The following is an 18,399-nucleotide window of genomic DNA, read 5'->3' on the forward strand; positions in this document are numbered from 1 at the left end:
CAGCGCGAATTTAAAAGGTATAGGACATCGATTTTCGATACTGGGCAAAAAAAGACATCCTTTTAGTCTTAATCCAACCCCTGAACGACTCAATCCATAAACTACTGTGGTTTACAAAACACATGCTGTTCTACGATTCCCCCTTCAATGAATATCGTATGATGTCATAGAAGGGTTGAGTTTTATAAAAATGCTTGCGCACGCATGTGTTTCAATCCCAGAAAGATGAGGATAGACAAGAAAGTCACTGTTTAGTTAGTTTATCGATACTTGTAAGTTTGACATTGCGGATATAACTCTGCAGACTTCATTCCCCATTGCACAAAGAATTATCATTGGGTGCCAACCGAACGGCGCTAGTGAATCGACCTGTGTGTGATAACGCTAATCGCTCGGTGAGTTCACAGACAGCTCACAATCAGCCCAGGTACACCCTTGCACTGATTAACAACAGCAAACAGGATCCGGTGTTGAAGAGTGGGGGCGTCGATTAATATCGACCGTAGCATTAATGAACTTTCACACAGAGACCGAAGTGTTCAGGCGCCAAACCTTGATACCGAGGAAGGTACGAGGCTGCGCCAAACCGGTTACCATGGAGATAGCACAGAATCTTAAAACAGTTAGAGAACAAGCCAGCCTAAAGACATGTACCGAGAATGTAGTGCCCTTCATAGTCAAAATTGCATGTTTAAGTCTTGCATTTTCTTGTAATATTGCCAAATTTTCATCACTGAATTGCAAAAAATTTGAGTTTTGTATGAATACAAAATTATGAATGACAAATAGGTTCAAAAACGAGTCTCTCTCTTTTTTGTGTGTCTGTGTGTCTGTGTGTCTGTCTGTCTGTCTGTCTGTCTGTCTCTCTGTCTCTCTCTCTCTCTCTCTCTCTCTCTCTCTCTCTCTCTCTCTCTCTCTCTCTCTCTCTCTCTCTCTCTCTCTCTCTCTCTCTCTCTCTCTCTCTCTCTCTCTCTCTCTCTCGTGTGGTATACGAAGCACTGGCCTAAATTTGCAGTTGCCTCTAGAAGTTTTAATATTATTTTCCTGTAGATCTGGCATAAGCAACTCACTTAAAACGAACCGTTTACGCGTTTATCATCATGGTATGTTGACCGAGAAGATGATTAAAAATCATTTCCATTGTCTTCATATCTCTTAATGAGCAGATGTAGTGCAGCAGCACTTTGCTAATTGTTTTTGTAAGTTTGCCAATTAACATTTGATCGTTACACCAAATTTCAGAGGTTGCATCTCTTGGCGCGTGACTTAACTCACGCGATATTTACCCGAATTGCTGCATTGCTTCGCAACTGGGTCAGGTGGCATATCCTGATGACCGGACCAGCGATTACGAATCCGAGGGTCTGATCTGATTGAGATATCGTCGACAAGGTTGATTGCTGCCATCAATTTAAAGTTTCTAACAGGCTTGACGGCGTGGGTACATTGTATCACGTGACATGGCCAATATAAGTTTGTTGCTAGTGTAGAGCAGAGCCACTTCGACGCGCCTAACATTGTGAAGAAAATGACGTCACGGTTCGGCAGATTCTGGATTTCTCTTTGCAGAAATCGAAGCAGATTTCACCAATCTGCCCTGACGAAAATGACGTCATCATACGCCGTGGATGCTGTTGCTGAAAAACCATTGGATCGGAAGGTTGCCATAGTTACAGCTTCTTCGCGTGGGTAAGGCTCTGCTTCAAGGTTCAATTCATGTTTCAGGTCAATTTGTGATTTTTATGAAGAATGTTGACGTTTGTTTGACCCTTTGGGAGGTAATTTTCCAAAAAAACATTATTGCAAACACTTTACCAATTTTATGAACTTTTCTGTAATTGTTTTGATAATTTTGGACCAAATAGACATTGCATTTCATTGGCTACAGTTTTTTTTCTAAACTTTGTCAAAAGTCTGAAAAAATGACTGTCGTATATTTTATGCAGGCAACAATGATTGACGCTCAAATGGTTAATCATGCAACTTTCATTTGAGCATTATTAAACATGCATGACATAGTAAAAAAATAAGGCGGCCTTTTTTGCTGAAATGGGCGCTACAGAAGGCGAAAACGTTGCAAATGCAGATTTCTGAAGATCTTGTCACGCTTAGAGAGCAAGTATCTGTAACTTTTGACGAATGTTTTCAGTAATTTTGTTCTAAATGTCAATTACAGTGCCTTGTTCTTATTCTCCCGAAACATATTTAAACATCTTTATATCGTCCGTACGTGTAAAATGCACCATTAATCTTTACGTTTGAATTCCAGTCTGAACCAGAATTCACTTTTGAACAACAAAGATGCAGTCTACACATTACACATGCCGAGTTGACAAGCTTAATAGTGTGTATCTCAACACCCTTTGGGAAGCAGACCGAGAAACTGTAATTGACATTGGAAACATAACTGTTGAGAACAAATTAAAAATTGCAAGTACGCTGAGAAACTTTTAAAACGCGTTAAAACGACTCACATCCGTCTATCATAGTATTCGATTGTTTCATCTATCTTCCCGTCCCCGATTTGTTTGTATCTCCTTATGCGTACCTACATGCCTGTCTCTGTGTGCATACCTGCGTGTGCATACCTTTGTCTCTGGATGCATAGCTGTGTGTCTGCTCTCTGTGTGCATACCCTTGTGTCTGTCTGTGTGCATACCTTTGTGTGTCCCTTTCTCTGTGGGGTATGCATAGCTGTGTCTGTCTCCGTATGTGCATACCTGTTTCGTTCTCTACGTGTGCACACATGTGTGTTTGTCTTTCTGTGTGCATAGCTGTGTGTCTGTTCTGCATGACTTTGTGTCTTTATCTGTATGTGATTACATTCGCACTGTGTGCATACCTGCGCGACAATGTCTTTCTCTTTCATGAAGACTGAACGTCTTCCAATCTTTCCTCGAACGAACAATTTCTTGATTGGCCAAGAACGATGCAACTTCCCATACTTGAAGACTTTCATGCCACATTTCTCTCATTCGTATGCGCATCTCTCAATATAGTTTGTCAAAAACAAGTACTTAACACACTGTCTGCAGTGATCTCTGAGATTAACTTAATTGAAAGAACGTCTTTGTAAAGTTTACTTTCTCTTTATAACCACGATAAGTTTACGTTGAAAAGGATTAATCTTTGAAAAATAGCGTTTGCTGAAAGTCTTAATCCAGAAAGGTTGGTAAAAAAGGGAAAAAATGTCATCAAATTATCACTTTTTGCCAAATGCCAAGAACCGAAAACAATCTGTAATCTGTCCGACCGAAAATCGTTTTCTGAATTTCTGCTAAATACCTTTGTACAGAAATAAAATATAACTTGCACGTGATATTTGGTTTAATTTCTGGAAAGTACAATCCATGACATAGCCATCGTGCCATGGAGAGAATTGTCGAATAAGGTCAGTGTACTTAAGCCATGACTTTGCATAATTCTGTGCTAAACCAATCAAATCGAAGAGTGATAACCTAATGAATTAAAGATAGCGCCATCATTAGTGTGGAGTAGTTTGATAAGGCTTGTAGTATCTATAACATTACCGTGTACTAGTTACAGACTGTTGGCGCAGTCTCTGATCACTTCTATCAACTTTACTCGTTTTGTATGTTTGTTTTTTTTGTTGTTGTGTGTTTTATCTCCTAATGATTTGTTTGACTGGATGTCTAAACCGCAATGCCCTGCGTCACGGTGACGAAGCAGAAAAATTAAAAGAAGTTATGCAAATGATATGCAATACCCATTTTTTGCGATTAAGGTAGAACGCGCCTCGGGGACAGATATTCGGACTCTAAAGTTTCCACAATTTTTTTCTGATCTATCACTTGTGGGTCTCATTTTAAAGCCCTTGGAGAGAGAAAAACTTTCAGCGTCTTAGCTTTTCGAAAATCCAAAATTTGATTTTTATCCATTAGGGTTAACACAGGGATGGCGGCCATTTTGAAATTCAAATATCGCAAAATGTTGAGTAATTTGTTTCGCCAGTTCCAAACTTTGCACGGTGACCCCTGATTTTTATTGGTGATTTGGTAAGAGAATGGTTGAAAATTTCATTAAAGGAGGTTTGAGCAAAACTTTAAGTTTATCATTTTTGAGGTGCATACAACACATATCAGGCAATGCCAATATTTTGTGTACTGTAACTGAAGACTTAAAGGACAATTAGCTGCAATTTCGATGTGTTCCTGTCTGTATAAGGTAGTTTTCTGTTCCGACCCAAAAATTGTTGAAATACCTGGTATTCAACTTGTCTATCCCCTGTGTATATACATAATGTTGTTACTCACAAAATAACTATAATAATCTATTTCCCAACACTGACTTTGCGGAGTGTACATACTGTACTGTATTTTCAAGGGTGACATTTTGTGTTCGAAAATGCCACTGGGGAAAGAAAAGGCGAATTTTGTTTCCAAAAAATGATGAAAATATCAAGAGTTATAGCCAAGCTCACGTTTAAGGAGAATACGCTAGATTATGTGCATTCATGTTGAAATTTCACTTCTATCCTTATCGAGTAACACAAAAGAGTGTCGTCACCTTATCTTCAAGTCTATACAGTTGGGTTCTTCTGCATCTCAGAGATTTTCTCGACGCTTCTACGTTTTCTTCCCCTACTGTCACACACAGAAAATGATTTAAACTTTCTCGGAGCTAAGTCCGAGAAAAAGTTGACACCCTTTACTTGTGAGAGACATATCACTTTATCTTGAAATATAACCGTCGAAAAGGCAAAAACTCATCCTACTTGCAAAATAATCGGATAAGATTAATTTTCTGATTCATATTTTGTAGGATAGGATACAGTATTGCGAAGCGATTGGCCGAAGATGGCGCCCACGTGATCATAAGTAGTCGACGTCAAGATCACGTGGATAAAGCGTTGGCATCGTTGACAGCTGAAAACCTGGATGTATCTGGCATGACGTGTCACGTGGGAAATTCAGATGACAGGAGCAATTTACTGAAACAGGTAAGAATTAAAATCTGTACTTTGCGTGCCTTATACTTCGGGCAAAGTGTGCCAATTGATCCTTTTTAAGCAGTATTCCGATAAATAGACTGAGTATAACGTAACATCAGTTTGTTGACGGTAGTTTAACATTCTTAACGGTGGGCATGCAGCCAGCTACAAAGCGGTTTGGTATTTTGTAACATAGCATTTGCGACGAAAAGAAATACCTTGATAAAAAAATCACATTTACATGTTGTTATTTCACTTACTTGATTCCGACGTAATGCTGCCAGGAGATTTTCAAAAACATTGATCACATGTAATGAAGCTTAGTTGCAGCAGGGCGAAAGGCAAGCGAAAGTCATCGTGTAGGCGTAGAGGGCGCTGATATACGGGGCACACTATTTGCTTCGTATCATGTCAACCATTTATTTATGCAAAATTGTTTGTATGACTGTTTGAAATATGTGTGCGTAAATAGCCTAGTAATTTAGTTAAAGAACATGGATATTTTTAAATGAAATATGTGTGCGTAAATAGCCTAGTAATTTAGTTAAAGAACATGGATATTTTTAAATGAATTGATAAAAGTAAGACTGTAAAATCGTCATTACTTTTTAAACAGACGGCTGAAAAGCATGGGCGCATAGATATATTGGTTGCCAACACTGCATTGAATCCACAATATGACGCCACCCACGTTGAGGTATGTCTTTCTTTATCGCCGCCTTTGTATTGAATCCTTATCATGTCCGATAAATTTGGTCAAGGACAGATGAAGTATATTATTGTTGTTCATTCTTGACTGACTCAGATTTCGGTGGTTGTTTTGATACGGTATTTTCATGACATACATTGTATGACTTATATGTACCACCAGACGACCTTTATGTACCACCAGACGACCGATATGTACCACCAGACGACATACGAAAGCTTTTGATCCGAAATGAAATTAAATAAGGAGACAAGAAGTATCTTTGACTGCCTTAAAATCAAACAAAACCAAACAAAACAAAACACGGTTGAACGTTCCTTTCTGTATGGCCTTTTTGCAATGTAATGTGGCACATTGACAACGTCCACATTGCAAACGTGAAATATTGTTATCGTGCTGTCTATCGTAACCTGGTTGTTTGTTTCATATTTCCTCTTTCTCAGATGTCAGAGTCAAGATCGGACAAGGTAATTCATTTTTAAAATATTTTTACCCTTGTGTTTTCGAAATAAATGTCAGATCTGTCCGGAATTAAGACTGACCGGGACATTTGTACTTCTCATTGACAGCTTTTCAACACCAATTTACAGTGGTCATCGTTCCTGATGAAAGAAACGCTGCCATACATGGAACCAATGCGGTGAGTAAAACATCTGATAAACAGCGCCCTCAATGCTTTCAGTGCATGCATAAAAGACATCTTAAAGAAAGAAAGGAAACATGATCATCCTGTTCATGGTTACTTCCAGAAGCTAGAAGGCGTTATCGAATCGCTTGTGCAAAGAAAAACATCTTCAAAAAGTAATTTCTTCTATTAGCAATTTCAAGTTTACACTCAAACTAGATGTAGTTGCTTCAAACTTCCAGTAAGTTTTTTGTTGCTTCTCAGAGTGTACAAGCATTTCAATGTTTTGTGTCTATGTTGCTATAGCGTGTCTGGTTTGAACCTTTTTACCGCATAACAGCGCCCCTTTTTATCGAACGCTCTTGCCATTTGTAATATTTTAATATGAATTTGATAAGCCTGAAAGCAAAGTTCCACATGTATTTTTGGACAGTAAAGTATTTGAACTGATAACTGAATTGAAATACGAGACAAGACGGGAAATATTAACTTGAGTATCGTGTGCATACTGTAATGTTACTTCACTCTGAGAATACCTGATGCTACCAAGGAAATACCAATGATAAATGAGGAATTAGAGTTATATTGTGAATTTGGTTGTTCTATTCACAGAGGAGGTTCGATTGTGTTCATAACATCGAATTCAGCACTGGTCCCTTTCCAGGTAAGTACCGATTCCTTCCTTCGAAACATTTTATTGTCATAAAAACTGGTTTGTTCACTAATGATGGTGGAGATATTTCCTCGGGGTCTTTTCAAAACGAAGTGTTAACGTGTTGAGAGACACAGTGACGGAGAAAGATTCTGAGTCAGTACAATCGAATAGATTTACACACACAGCACGGTTGCAGCAGTTTACCTTGCATCTGGTCCCCTGTCCTATTTCTACCGCCGCTGGCTCCGCTGCTCACGAAAATATTCCTGAACATAGAGTTGCGAAGGCAGCGATAGAAGTGGGGCAGTGGGACCAGACTACCTCACTTGTGTTTGTTTGATCGCTTTAAGTTGTTTTCTCGTTAATTGATAATTCAGCAGCACCATACTGCGGCGCTCACAAACGATATAAAAGGGAATCTACTTTCAACATGAACAAACTTTAAGATACGTACTTCTTCTCATGAAGAATCGTCAAAGCAACTCATGGAAACCACTTGTCATTATATTCTTTCAGCAACTGGAAACGTATGGTGTATCAAAGACATCACTGGTTGGCCTGACGAAGACACTTGTCCGTCAATGCTCCGAGAGGAATGTACGTATCAACTGCGTCGCCGCTGAACTCGTCAAAACTGAATGCGGGAATATCGTAAGTAATCATTCTTCAAGTCACTTTTCCCCACAGAGACAATTTGTTATTCTGATCCCGTTAATATGAAATTAAAATGGATTTCATTTATCATTTCCAATTTATCAAATGGATGATCGACAACGAACAAAATCGATACGCCTGAAATCTGAACCTGTGATCTATCTTTTAAAACACTTATCAGCAGCATTTTTTTTTCTTTTGACCTTTCCAGATGACTGAAAATGATTTTCTCACACACAAGAAGACAGGAATGGCTCAACCAAGACTGTGAGTAAAAGTGTACATAAGGTGTACATTAATCTTACTTGGAAAACCGCACGATTTTTTACCGTATAAGGTAGAATGCGGCTTAAGGACAGTTATTCGGACTCTCAAACTTCTCAAATTTTCGTTTGACTTATCACTTGGGGTGGGGGCCTCATCATTTGGAGCTTATAGAGCTTAAGTTTTATCGCCATAGTTTTGTGAAAGTCGGGAATTTTACTTGCTCCATGCATGGCGGCCATTTTGAATTTTAAGAGTCAGTAAAATTTGGTAATTTGTTTTTCTTGTACAAAATTTTGCACAGTGACCCTTGATTTTCAAGTTTTTATTCCATATTTTAAACGAACCGAACGTTTGAAAGTTCATTTTTGTTTTGAGAAAAAAAAGTTTAGTCTTCCGTTTTCGAGGCGCGAACTACCTGAGGTATCTGTGGTTGATTTTGTTTTCATCGCAAATTAAGAGCTTAAAATGTTTGTACCGCATAGATGATGAGCCAACTCGCAGACTGTGGTTGCCAAGGAGCGATTTTAGTATTCTTAGAACTGGTACAGCTGCGATGAAAGTGCTCTTATATCTGTACAGTAGCCGCTAAACTTTAAAATTACTACTGAGAGTTAGCTAATCTCTGACCTCGTCCGTCACAGAAGAACTCAAACATATTGCTGTCATAAGGATCATCTTTGTCAGTTTCATTAATGATAAAAAGGTCATACTTATGGGTAATCGATATTTACAACACGCCAAACAAAGGAAGCTCTTTACGTTCATGGGTTAGCTCCTCCCCCCCCCCTCTCTCTCTCTCTCTCTCTCTCTCTCTCTCTCTCTCTCTCTCTCTCTCTTATCGTGCGTCAGTGTGTCAAGGTTAACCAACGGAAACGATGTAATTCTGATACTCAGCTACTGTAACTGCTCTCGTCTTCTTTTCAACTATTGTCGTCGGATTTCCACACTTCCAAACTTGGATATGTGGGTCACGCAGAGAGTCCAGCTAAGTTCCAATCGCGTCATCCCATCGCCGCATGCACCATGTGACATCTCACAGTGCCATAGAATTTCGGTACTGACGAGAAAAAATGCCATTTTTTACCTCAAATACGATCGTTCCGACGAAACTTTGACAAATTCGACAAGTTATACAATATGTGCTGAACCAGACATCAAATTCTCGCATTTCACAAAATCTGACTTACAGTTGAAATTGCCACATCGTGTGAAAACCATTCTGAAATTTTTGCATGACAAGTTGTAACCAGCTGTGTTTTGGGTAAATGGTTGGGAAAATATTGTTTTATTTGCCTTTTCACATTTTCCCTTAAGTTCCTATGCTTCCTCCATGGTATTACGCCTGTATTAAAATTTAACCAATCAATATTATGTAGTTCATTGACTAGAACGGGGCCGGACAACACAACGCGAATCAAGCAATTTAACGTGTCTGTTGACGCCCTCTAGCGGTACCCGTTTGATTTCTGCCTGATTCTGTTGACGCATCGCGGTTCCCAACGAGCAGAGTTCAGAGTCCAAGTCATTTTGCCAGTAGGTCTGAGGTGCTGCAGAGACTGCCACAGTATTGTTCAGTTATTGAGGCCGGGGTAGGCTGGCAAAATCCCGGCCGGGGGATCACCTTAAATTTGAAAACTGCAAAGGGGTCTTGTATTTTTCAAAAAACACAGAGGGGCTGACTTCGATTTTCATCCCGTCAAAAAGCAGTACAGTGTACAAAAATATTCCGGGCAATAAAAATTATTCTCTGTACGATTTCATTCTCTCAAATCGTTTCACTATCGACTGAATAAAAGTATACTTGTATTAACTGTCACACGAACATCTTTCCTCGGCAACTCTTTGCTTGTCTTCCTCTAAATTGAGCTCGCTGAGGGCAAATGAACATTTCCCATCAGCCTTTGGCTGAGGCAAGGCTATGATCAGGTGCAAGCTTATGTTAAACTGAAACCTGGCATACATTGAATGGTTCCCTTTGTGTTGTTGACATCTGACCAGTTTTGAGGAAAGATATACAAAATTTATCTTAGTAAATAAACACAAAGGCTGGAATATAAATGAAAACGACTTTGTTATTAATGTTTATTAGCAATAAGGAAGAAATATATAAATATGTGTATGGACTGTATAGTAAAGTTTCCGTCAGGTAGCATTACGGTGCAGTGACATATCAGAGGTTTTAGCCGGGCAAGACGATGATGATGTAATCTATGAAACTGACAGCAGCACAAGTGATGAACAACTTTTGAAAGCTTCCAAGACACAGCATACAGTGCATAAGAGATCTTACCGTTTTTGGATCAATACTTACTCAAGCAATATGAATGTCATGAATTTTCCATGCATCTTAAAAAGGGGGATCAACAATTGGGGGGAGGGGCTATGGGAGAGAGTCATTCATTTGGACTGATGCACAAGAAGAATTTGCAGGCCCACCTCCTGTCGTAGTAACTGAACGCTCCCTTAGAAGCTAAAAGTGTTCCTCGTCATTTTCATGCGTAAATCACAGTAAGCTGTAAAACGAATTTTTACTTTAAACGCAGATTTGGCGAATCACAGGAATGTGCGGGGACAGTATCATTTCTCTGCTCGGACGACGCATCCTCTATCACCGGGGCAACCATCGTCATGGCGACAGGTATGGATTCCGGCCTGAGCCTGAGGGCGTAAGAGCGACTACCTAACCTATAGCGGAATGATGTCGATATCTATGAATCGCCATTCCATGGATGAAACCATCGTTACGATAGTGGACATTGATGCCACTGTGACGCGTTGGTGAATGAATCCACTGGCAGGCCGGAATCAAATCGACCAAACTCGGAACATTCCCGACGTGAACAACATGTGTTTTAGCCGATATCTGTGTCTTTGATAAAATATTCGAATATTTACCCAGATATTCAATACTTCATATTCGATACAATGGGAATAAGTTAAGACAAGGACATTCTTATATACATGTATCCTCATTTAACGAAATATAGACATACAAGATACAGTTTTATACACCATTTAAATTAGCTACAAAATGCTTCTTTGATAAAGCATACAAAATAATATTCAAAATGCCAAGAATATCAGACTTCTTCAGGAAAGTGCCTTGAAAAGTCTACTGGTATTTTGTATTTAATGATGCACTGAACCTTTTGACCTATGACCTCCAACTGACTTATGATATCATACGGAGCTTTCACCGGAAATACTTTTCAAAAGGATAAACATATGTTAAATATAGAGTACATAGTACGGAATGGTTGGACAAAACTCGAGAAATAATGATCTTTTTACGGTGTTTTTTATTTTTCAGAAGTAAAAATCTGTACCTACACTTTGTAGAGTAGTCTTTTACATATGCTGCAGTAGTTTCACTCTATCAGTATTACAATCATATCAATGGCTGCTTCGCTAAACATCTGCATCTCAATAAAGTTGCCTGCGAACAATGCTTTGAAAATATTTCCGCCGTTAACGTTTTGATCCTCTGCCTATTCGTCCACATATATCCGACGAGTGACTTGTGCGTAAGACCGATGGCAATTTTTAAAATGGTAAAAGACAGGGCGAGTTGTATTTGTGAGAGACGGTGGATTTTTGGCAGAAAATTGTTATATTGATTATATCACGAAACAACTAAATATTTGTTTCAACGAAAAGCCATCTTAAATAAAGAAGAACCACGTGACGGTTCATTGTTTGAGCTCTGAGAAAAAGTATACAGTGGGAATTTTCCAGGCCTTTGTCGTGTTATTTGCGAATCAAAAATAGTTATCGTTTAACATCGAATATGTTCAACTGGTGTTTATGGGAAATAACATTTTTAAAAATGTATTTGCGCCGACCTTATGCATTAACCTTTAAAAGAAAAATAAATTTGAGGAAACTTCTGATTGTCACTTGTGTCATATTAATAGGTTTTTCTGTTTAGCATGGTTATTGTAGTAAATTTTTCTACCGTTTGACAAGTTAATGGGAAAAAGTCGGCCATTTTTCTTGAATTTTGTTTGATACGAGACACTATTTATACTGTTTGACATGTTGAAAGATAAATGAATGGGTGACAATGCATATATTCAGCCCCGGTTTTAGACAAATTAAATTAAACTATAGAATAGATAGAATTAATGGTCATGACCGTTTATTCTTTCTCGTGTTGGTTTCATGTATCGTGTCTAAATTCGGGATCGGGATCAAATATATGCATGGTCACCCATTTATTCAGTATCAACATGTCAATCAATATAAATAATGTCTCGTATAAAAACAAAATTTATGAAAAATGGCCGACTTTGTCCCTTTAATTATTAACTTCCACAGTAACGATCAACCAAGTTGACCTAAAATATACCCGTTTGGTTCGCTTATCGTCGTCCATTGCAGAATCCATAATATGGAACGAATTGTCAGCCTACCACTTCAGATATTCTGAATCATAGCATTGCATTTCATTTCCGTGTATGATGACACATACAGGGTGTTCGTTTGATTCTGGTCGATGATTGGCACTACACAGAAAGGGTATACCTGGAATTAGATTGACGTCATACTCAATATTAGCAGTCGAAAGCCTTGACACTGTTTCGTATACTGTTAAGTTGCCGTTAGATGGTCAACTAAGCGAGTTAAATGCTGCACATAACTGGCCGGTTTGCCAGATACATCGCCAAAGTTAATGCGGAATCAAGGTAAGGTGTATGTATGTATAGTACTCTATTAAGAATACACACGTCTCTATGTTGATATATGGCAAAGCAATGAGAACGGCGGCGTCGTCGCCATGTTTACTTGATAGCGACGCACCACAGTTAGATTTTGAACTGCGTCATAGTGTAAATTCACGATAAACAGTCTTGTTATTATTCCATTATCATCAGTTTGGAGTTTCTGTGCACTTAACGGCATCGATTTTTCCTACAAAATACAAATGAGTTCTCCGGACTATGAAACTTTGCAAACAGATTTACTAAATTGGCCCGCCGCACGTAGGAACCAAAACATCTACGGGACTTTGACATAATAAGGGCGGAGCTACACAACTCTGTTAATGGAATGACAAGCGCGCTGAACAGCACAAAGACACTACAGACTTTTGATAGTCTTGAATCAAAGCAGTTCCGCGGCCGGAGATATTGTTCTCTGTTTATTAGCGGTTTGCCCTTCCCTGACCTAACCGTAAACATGCATTAAACTCTTTCTTTGTTTACCTCGCAATTGTACCCTAAGACAGTACCAAGAATGAGGTCACCTACGTATATAGACATGATGTCATTATTTGTGTACCGACCTTTGAGTGGCTCACCCTAGACTATTCAAAGACAGCTGAGCAAACCACTGAGACGATAAATGGCGGTTCTATTGCCCTATTTTCCACACGCTACAATTATCCATGAGCAACGTAAACAGCGCATTTATTTTCATTAATAAAATTCATTGCAGAAATTTTCTATAGGACGTCTTATTGTTAATTTTTTGTATGTTTGAGGAGTTCATTTTGAAATGCTTGCCAACAAGGCCATTTTGTAAGTTCATACCGCTAGGCAGGATGTGAGCCCTAAACAATGTTCATTATAAACGAATTAAGAAGAAATAGAATTGAACGATCTTCAGAAATAAACTGTGAATGATAGCAGAAAAATAAAGTGCACATTAAAATTGGTAAACGTGTCAACGGACAATAAATTAACCACGCAAAAAACACCGATTCGATAACTTGGTAAACAAAAACAACTCTATCTCATATTGGGCGGAGGGCTCTCTCCCAGTCTGCTTCCGGGGCAAAGGTTTGGTTTGCAAAATTGTGTTTACAGATCCTTTGGGCACCGAAAGTGAAAGTGGTTCCGCCAGGCCGATGGTAACCACCTATTTGAATGGGGCTGCGTGTAATGAACGAAATGACTGACAGTTGAGCAGACTGGACGTAGAGATACAGAGTTCAAGAACATTGCTGAACCACAGTCCCTCAACACATGGGAGAACTGTTGAATTGAATGAAACTTGACAAGGCGCCCGAAACAAAGGCTCGGTGACGCTCAGTATCATGTGCAATTATTTGAGAGGCATTAAATATGACATAGTAAGACATCTACGTCAGCGATAAGGATGTGCCTTAGGAACGGCAGCATCCTGAAAGGGCGATTTAGATTTGTAAACTTGCAAACTAGATCCGTGTCATCACAGATCTTTACTAAAAATGAATTCGTTGATAACTAATTAGTACGGTTGTCCCAATCTCTTGCATAGGATAGCTTATAATCTCAGTCAGTGACAATTATATGTGATGACATATATTATTTTCATTCTAGGTTTCTGTCTTCTCCTTTCTGTAAATGGCTGACATAGGATTACATCCTTTATCTCTGCTGTACAAGGACCTGAACGACAACTTAGCTCTTGAAGATGAACACACGATAAGAAACTTATGTGATCGGCAAATTCCAAAGCGTAAACTTGAAACTTTACAAACACCCCATGACATCTTCAAATGTTTGGAAGAGTGTGGCATTATATCGGAAACAAATCTTGAGTTTCTGAGAGAGCTTTTGCAGAGTATCAATAGGCGCCCTTTGATAGCTTTGGTGGATAAGTGTGAAAAAAAGTTGCAGGAATGTAAGTATTTACACTGGCTTATGCTGCATATTCCTCTTGAACGAAAACCTCTCTGCCATAGAAATCATACCCAATCCGTTATAGCTAACTCATGTGAATTATTTGGCAAATTGTCACATGTAATCTAATTGACACAATATGATGTTACAGAGTAGAGTCACAGACGGCATATCAGTCATCAGTCAGTCAGCCACACTCAGACTAAGAAACATAAACATACATATATAGGCATACATAATGTCTGGAAAGTTGTTTGTCTGTGTCTCTATTAATGCAGTTTTTACTTATCTTTAACTTTTTTATCCTGTGATTTAAGCTTATTTATTTATTTATTTTTATTTATTTATTTATTTATTTATTTTTATCTATTAAATTTAATTTAGCTCATACAGATACCGTTCATAAAACTGAAGGCAGTGTCAATGGTAGCCGACGTTATGATCCCAGTGACAGTGGTCTCGGAAAGGATGTAGGGACAGTGGCAGCCGTTGCTGATTCAGCTTTCAATCATGATGAAGGGTCTACTATTGCCGACGATAAACCAGCTCAGTCAGGAGAGGTCACTGACAGTCATCAACTGGCTGACCAAAGTGGAGTCGACTCTGATTACGAGCTATTACAAGATGGAGGCACAAAAGAGTGCGACAGTGTGTTTAAGCCACTGGTAAGTAATTGCATGTACTTGATGTCCATGCATAGTGAGTTCACTAAGAGTTGAAGTACATTATAGCAAGGTGTTGTATCGTCGTTGTGTTAATATGGTCATGTAATAAGCTCTCCGTCAAGTCCGTAAAATTTAAAAGTTGTCTTATGCACTTTTAAGAAAATTTCCTTAGACCTTTATATTTACCGAAACCCATTTACTGCATCCATTTTTTTTTTCAGCGACTTCAGCCTCACGGATAATTTCATCCAACTTGTTGCGAATCCAAATTATCATGCATGTAAGCTAGAAATGTATCTCTTGTCCTCTTCCAAAAATGTGTATTCCTTTAACTGCTTTACACTTATTTTATCCAGCATGTTTTGCAATTTATGAATTTTTTTCTATCATATTATCTTCAGCAGACAAACGACCAACGTGCTGACGACAAAGTGAGTGATACTGTTGGTACCGATGAAAGACAAGACGATGGACACGCCGATGACGTGTCAGAAGCTCTTGACAGTCTGGAGTGTCAATCGCAGATCACTGATGCGCAAGAGGATTCATCGATTATCAATGACAGACCAGAACATCAAGATGACTTTACTGGTAGTCAGTTCTTGGTATGCATAAATTCCTCTCTTACTCTACCAAATCTCACCGTCAAGTACTATCAGCTAACTATATCCATTTTGTGAGTTATGAATGTACATTTATGTCAAGTAACTTTCAATACCAAAACGTTTATATGCTATTCTAATATAGCAGCTCTTCCAAAAAGTAATTCGTTTCATTTCTTATCAAAAAGACTTGGTTCGTTTTACTGTTTGTGTGAAAGTTTCTCATTTTGCATAAGACATCGAGATCTTTAAGTACCTGATGTTTGATATGAAACGTATTTTGTATTCTTCTTCTTCACTCTTACTCTTCAATTTTAGCAACTTAAATAAGACAAATTAATAAATATGTTTGCTAATGCGTATAATTAAATTTTTGTCTCCATTGAGACATTACACATTTCATTTTTACATTGTTTAAAGAAGTGCATTTAGTGAAAGACTTCTTTCTTATTTCCCTTTTGTCCCCATATCATGCGGGTGATGCGAACAACTTTTCTCTGAATGAAATGAAAGGATTGATGTAATTTTTATAATCAACATTGAATGTTATTTAATTTCTTAAATCTTTAGTAATTTCAAAAGTTACAATAACATTGTAACTTTTTGATTTCGGTAAGTTCTGTGTTGATTACCTAGGTTTACATTGATGTCAAGACAGCCCAGTGATAAGCATGTGACACGCCTGTGTGATATGCATGAGGCTACCATATATGACGGGGAAAGTTGAGAAAAAATTGCAACGGTAACACATACCAAATAGTGCACTGATGTCTATGCTACGTGTAAGCAAGTCGCACACGTAGATGTGTGTTGTAAGCACGTGGCTTAGATATTTCAACACAATATCTTGTCTTTGCAGGATTTCCGAGGTACATTACTCTCTGCGGCTGAGAAGGGCGAAGTCCATTCCCTCGATCATCTTCTAAAGACAGGTTTAGGTATCGACTGTTCTAATGAGGTAATTATGCAGTTGAGCGTAATATTTTCTGTGCGATATAATATATCCTTGAAACGTCTTTCAATTGTGATTTTGTCATTCTCAGCTAAATCTCTCGTCTATCATGTAGGTCTTAAAAGTTATATTTACATTTCCCATATACTTTGACTTCGAATTGCAAGAAATTGTTCGACATTATTTGATATCTATTCGATATACTTCCGAAAGTGCTGCCAGTATCGCCTGCTCTCATATACTACACCGATCTATACTGAAATATAATATACCGAATGTTACGGTCCTAAACGTTTTGATGCTAATAATTATTATTTAATTCCCGTTGTACCCTGTGATTTTTATACCCAGGATAGAAACACCGCGTTGATTCTCGCTTCAAAGAACGGTCATAGTAAATGCGTAGAATTCCTACTGAAACACAAGGCAAACGTTGTCCATAGGAACGAGGTAGGACAATCAATCAATATGTCATTGTACCAAAGTCAAACATTTATGAAACTGTAACTTTACTAAAGTGACTATCAATAAATATGTAAAGATATCATGGCATTTTATGGCACTCAACAGATCGTAGAAAATTTTGTAATAATACCAGCTACATTGACATGAAATATTCAACGTTGAGCATCTTTATTTTATATTACTTGAAATATGGCAGAGAGAGAGAGAGAGAGAGAGAGAGAGAGAGAGAGAGAGAGAGAGAGAGAGAGAGAGAGAGAGAGAGAGAGAGAGAGAGAGAGAGAGAGAGCTCTAAGCTCGTGTCTTTATTATTCAATGCTATTTTCTTCAACAGTCGAGTGAAACGTGCCTCCATGTGGCGATTCAGTCTGGCCATGCAGAAATCGTCGAAATCCTTCTAAAGTTGAAAGGATTGAAGATCGTGAAAGACAATGTAAGCATACTGTGTTTATCAAAACAACATTTACCAGACTTCTTGTTTTTTTGTACGTGGTGTGAGGTGATACGTCATTTAGGCTACATTACACACCTTTTAATTTGATTGCTTTACGTAACTTCAACGCCGCTTTAAGGCCGTAGCATAATTTTACGTCGTAACCATATAAATGAGGGAAGAGACAATGAAAAGTTAGATTTGTAGGAAGATTGCAAGAATCTATGTTGTATCTATGATACCCCTAAGTTCCCTTATTAAAAGTTCGAAATTTTATGAAACTTTAACTTCACAAGAGTGACTTTCATTAAATATGTAAAATATTCTTTCGCGATTTATTGTTTGTAGGAATATCAAGCGCTACTTCGCCTAGCTGTGAAAGGAGATCATTCAAAAGTTCTTGGGATTTTGATGGAAAGTAGCTCTGTGACAGAAAACCAAGCTAAGGTAACTTGAAAAGATATGATTCTAAATGAACTACGACACAATCCTGGACATCTTAGTTTTCATGCGAATAGGGTCAAAATGCAGCGTTCGATTGAATACCATGCACTCAATATACATTTATCTGTGGAATGTAAAAATGGGAAATACAGAAGGTAAAGTTGATGTATTTGCAAGAGATGAACATGAATTGTTGACTGCATCATATATCACAAAATTAATTTTTAACAGGACTGCAATCAAGCTTTCTTTATGGCTGCGGAGTTGGGATCTTGCAAATGTCTATCTGTAATGTTGTGGTCAGCAAAGATCAAGAACAGCGCCCAAAATGAGGTACATATCTTAAATCGTGTTTGTCATTAGTTTTTAACTGGT

General features: G+C 38.2%; 2 protein-coding genes and 1 long non-coding RNA gene across 3 annotated transcripts; all 3 read left to right on the forward strand.

Annotated features, from left to right (window-relative positions):
* The first annotated feature begins 1,504 nt into the window (after positions 1-1,504).
* Positions 1,505-11,748, forward strand: LOC139127668 (dehydrogenase/reductase SDR family member 4-like). The gene is made up of 9 exons (XM_070693580.1): positions 1,505-1,689; positions 4,783-4,960; positions 5,568-5,648; positions 6,104-6,127; positions 6,230-6,300; positions 6,898-6,949; positions 7,457-7,591; positions 7,806-7,861; positions 10,405-11,748. The coding sequence occupies exons 1-9, from the start codon at positions 1,529-1,531 to the stop codon at positions 10,529-10,531; spliced, it is 885 nt and encodes a 294-aa protein (XP_070549681.1). The 5' UTR covers positions 1,505-1,528; the 3' UTR covers positions 10,532-11,748.
* A 675-nt stretch (positions 11,749-12,423) lies between these two features.
* Positions 12,424-16,800, forward strand: LOC139127648 (uncharacterized). Its single transcript, XM_070693563.1, has 6 exons — positions 12,424-12,546; positions 14,164-14,467; positions 14,860-15,131; positions 15,533-15,736; positions 16,593-16,691; positions 16,777-16,800. The coding sequence occupies exons 2-6, from the start codon at positions 14,188-14,190 to the stop codon at positions 16,798-16,800; spliced, it is 879 nt and encodes a 292-aa protein (XP_070549664.1). The 5' UTR covers positions 12,424-12,546; positions 14,164-14,187.
* Positions 16,801-17,036: 236 nt separating this feature from the next.
* On the forward strand, positions 17,037-18,028 carry LOC139127701 (uncharacterized). The gene is made up of 3 exons (XR_011551090.1): positions 17,037-17,135; positions 17,482-17,580; positions 17,929-18,028. It is a non-coding gene; the product is annotated as an uncharacterized lncRNA (long non-coding RNA).
* Positions 18,029-18,399: the final 371 nt, after the last annotated feature.

The sequence above is a fragment of the Ptychodera flava genome, unplaced genomic scaffold (genome assembly GCF_041260155.1).
Source record: "Ptychodera flava strain L36383 unplaced genomic scaffold, AS_Pfla_20210202 Scaffold_34__1_contigs__length_2629520_pilon, whole genome shotgun sequence".
NCBI classification, from domain to species: domain Eukaryota; kingdom Metazoa; phylum Hemichordata; class Enteropneusta; family Ptychoderidae; genus Ptychodera; species Ptychodera flava.

Coding starts and splice junctions, on each gene's coding strand:
- LOC139127668 (XM_070693580.1), top strand. CDS start 1,529: ATGACGTCACGGTTCGGCAGATTCTGGATTTCTCTTTGCAGAAATCGA. Junction 5,649..6,103: donor ATGACGCCACCCACGTTGAG/GTATGTCTTTCT, acceptor CCTCTTTCTCAG/ATGTCAGAGTCAAGATCGGA. Junction 7,862..10,404: donor GGAATGGCTCAACCAAGACT/GTGAGTAAAAGT, acceptor CTTTAAACGCAG/ATTTGGCGAATCACAGGAAT.
- LOC139127648 (XM_070693563.1), top strand. CDS start 14,188: ATGGCTGACATAGGATTACATCCTTTATCTCTGCTGTACAAGGACCTG. Junction 15,132..15,532: donor ACAGTGTGTTTAAGCCACTG/GTAAGTAATTGC, acceptor TATTATCTTCAG/CAGACAAACGACCAACGTGC. Junction 16,692..16,776: donor GTATCGACTGTTCTAATGAG/GTAATTATGCAG, acceptor TGTCATTCTCAG/CTAAATCTCTCGTCTATCAT.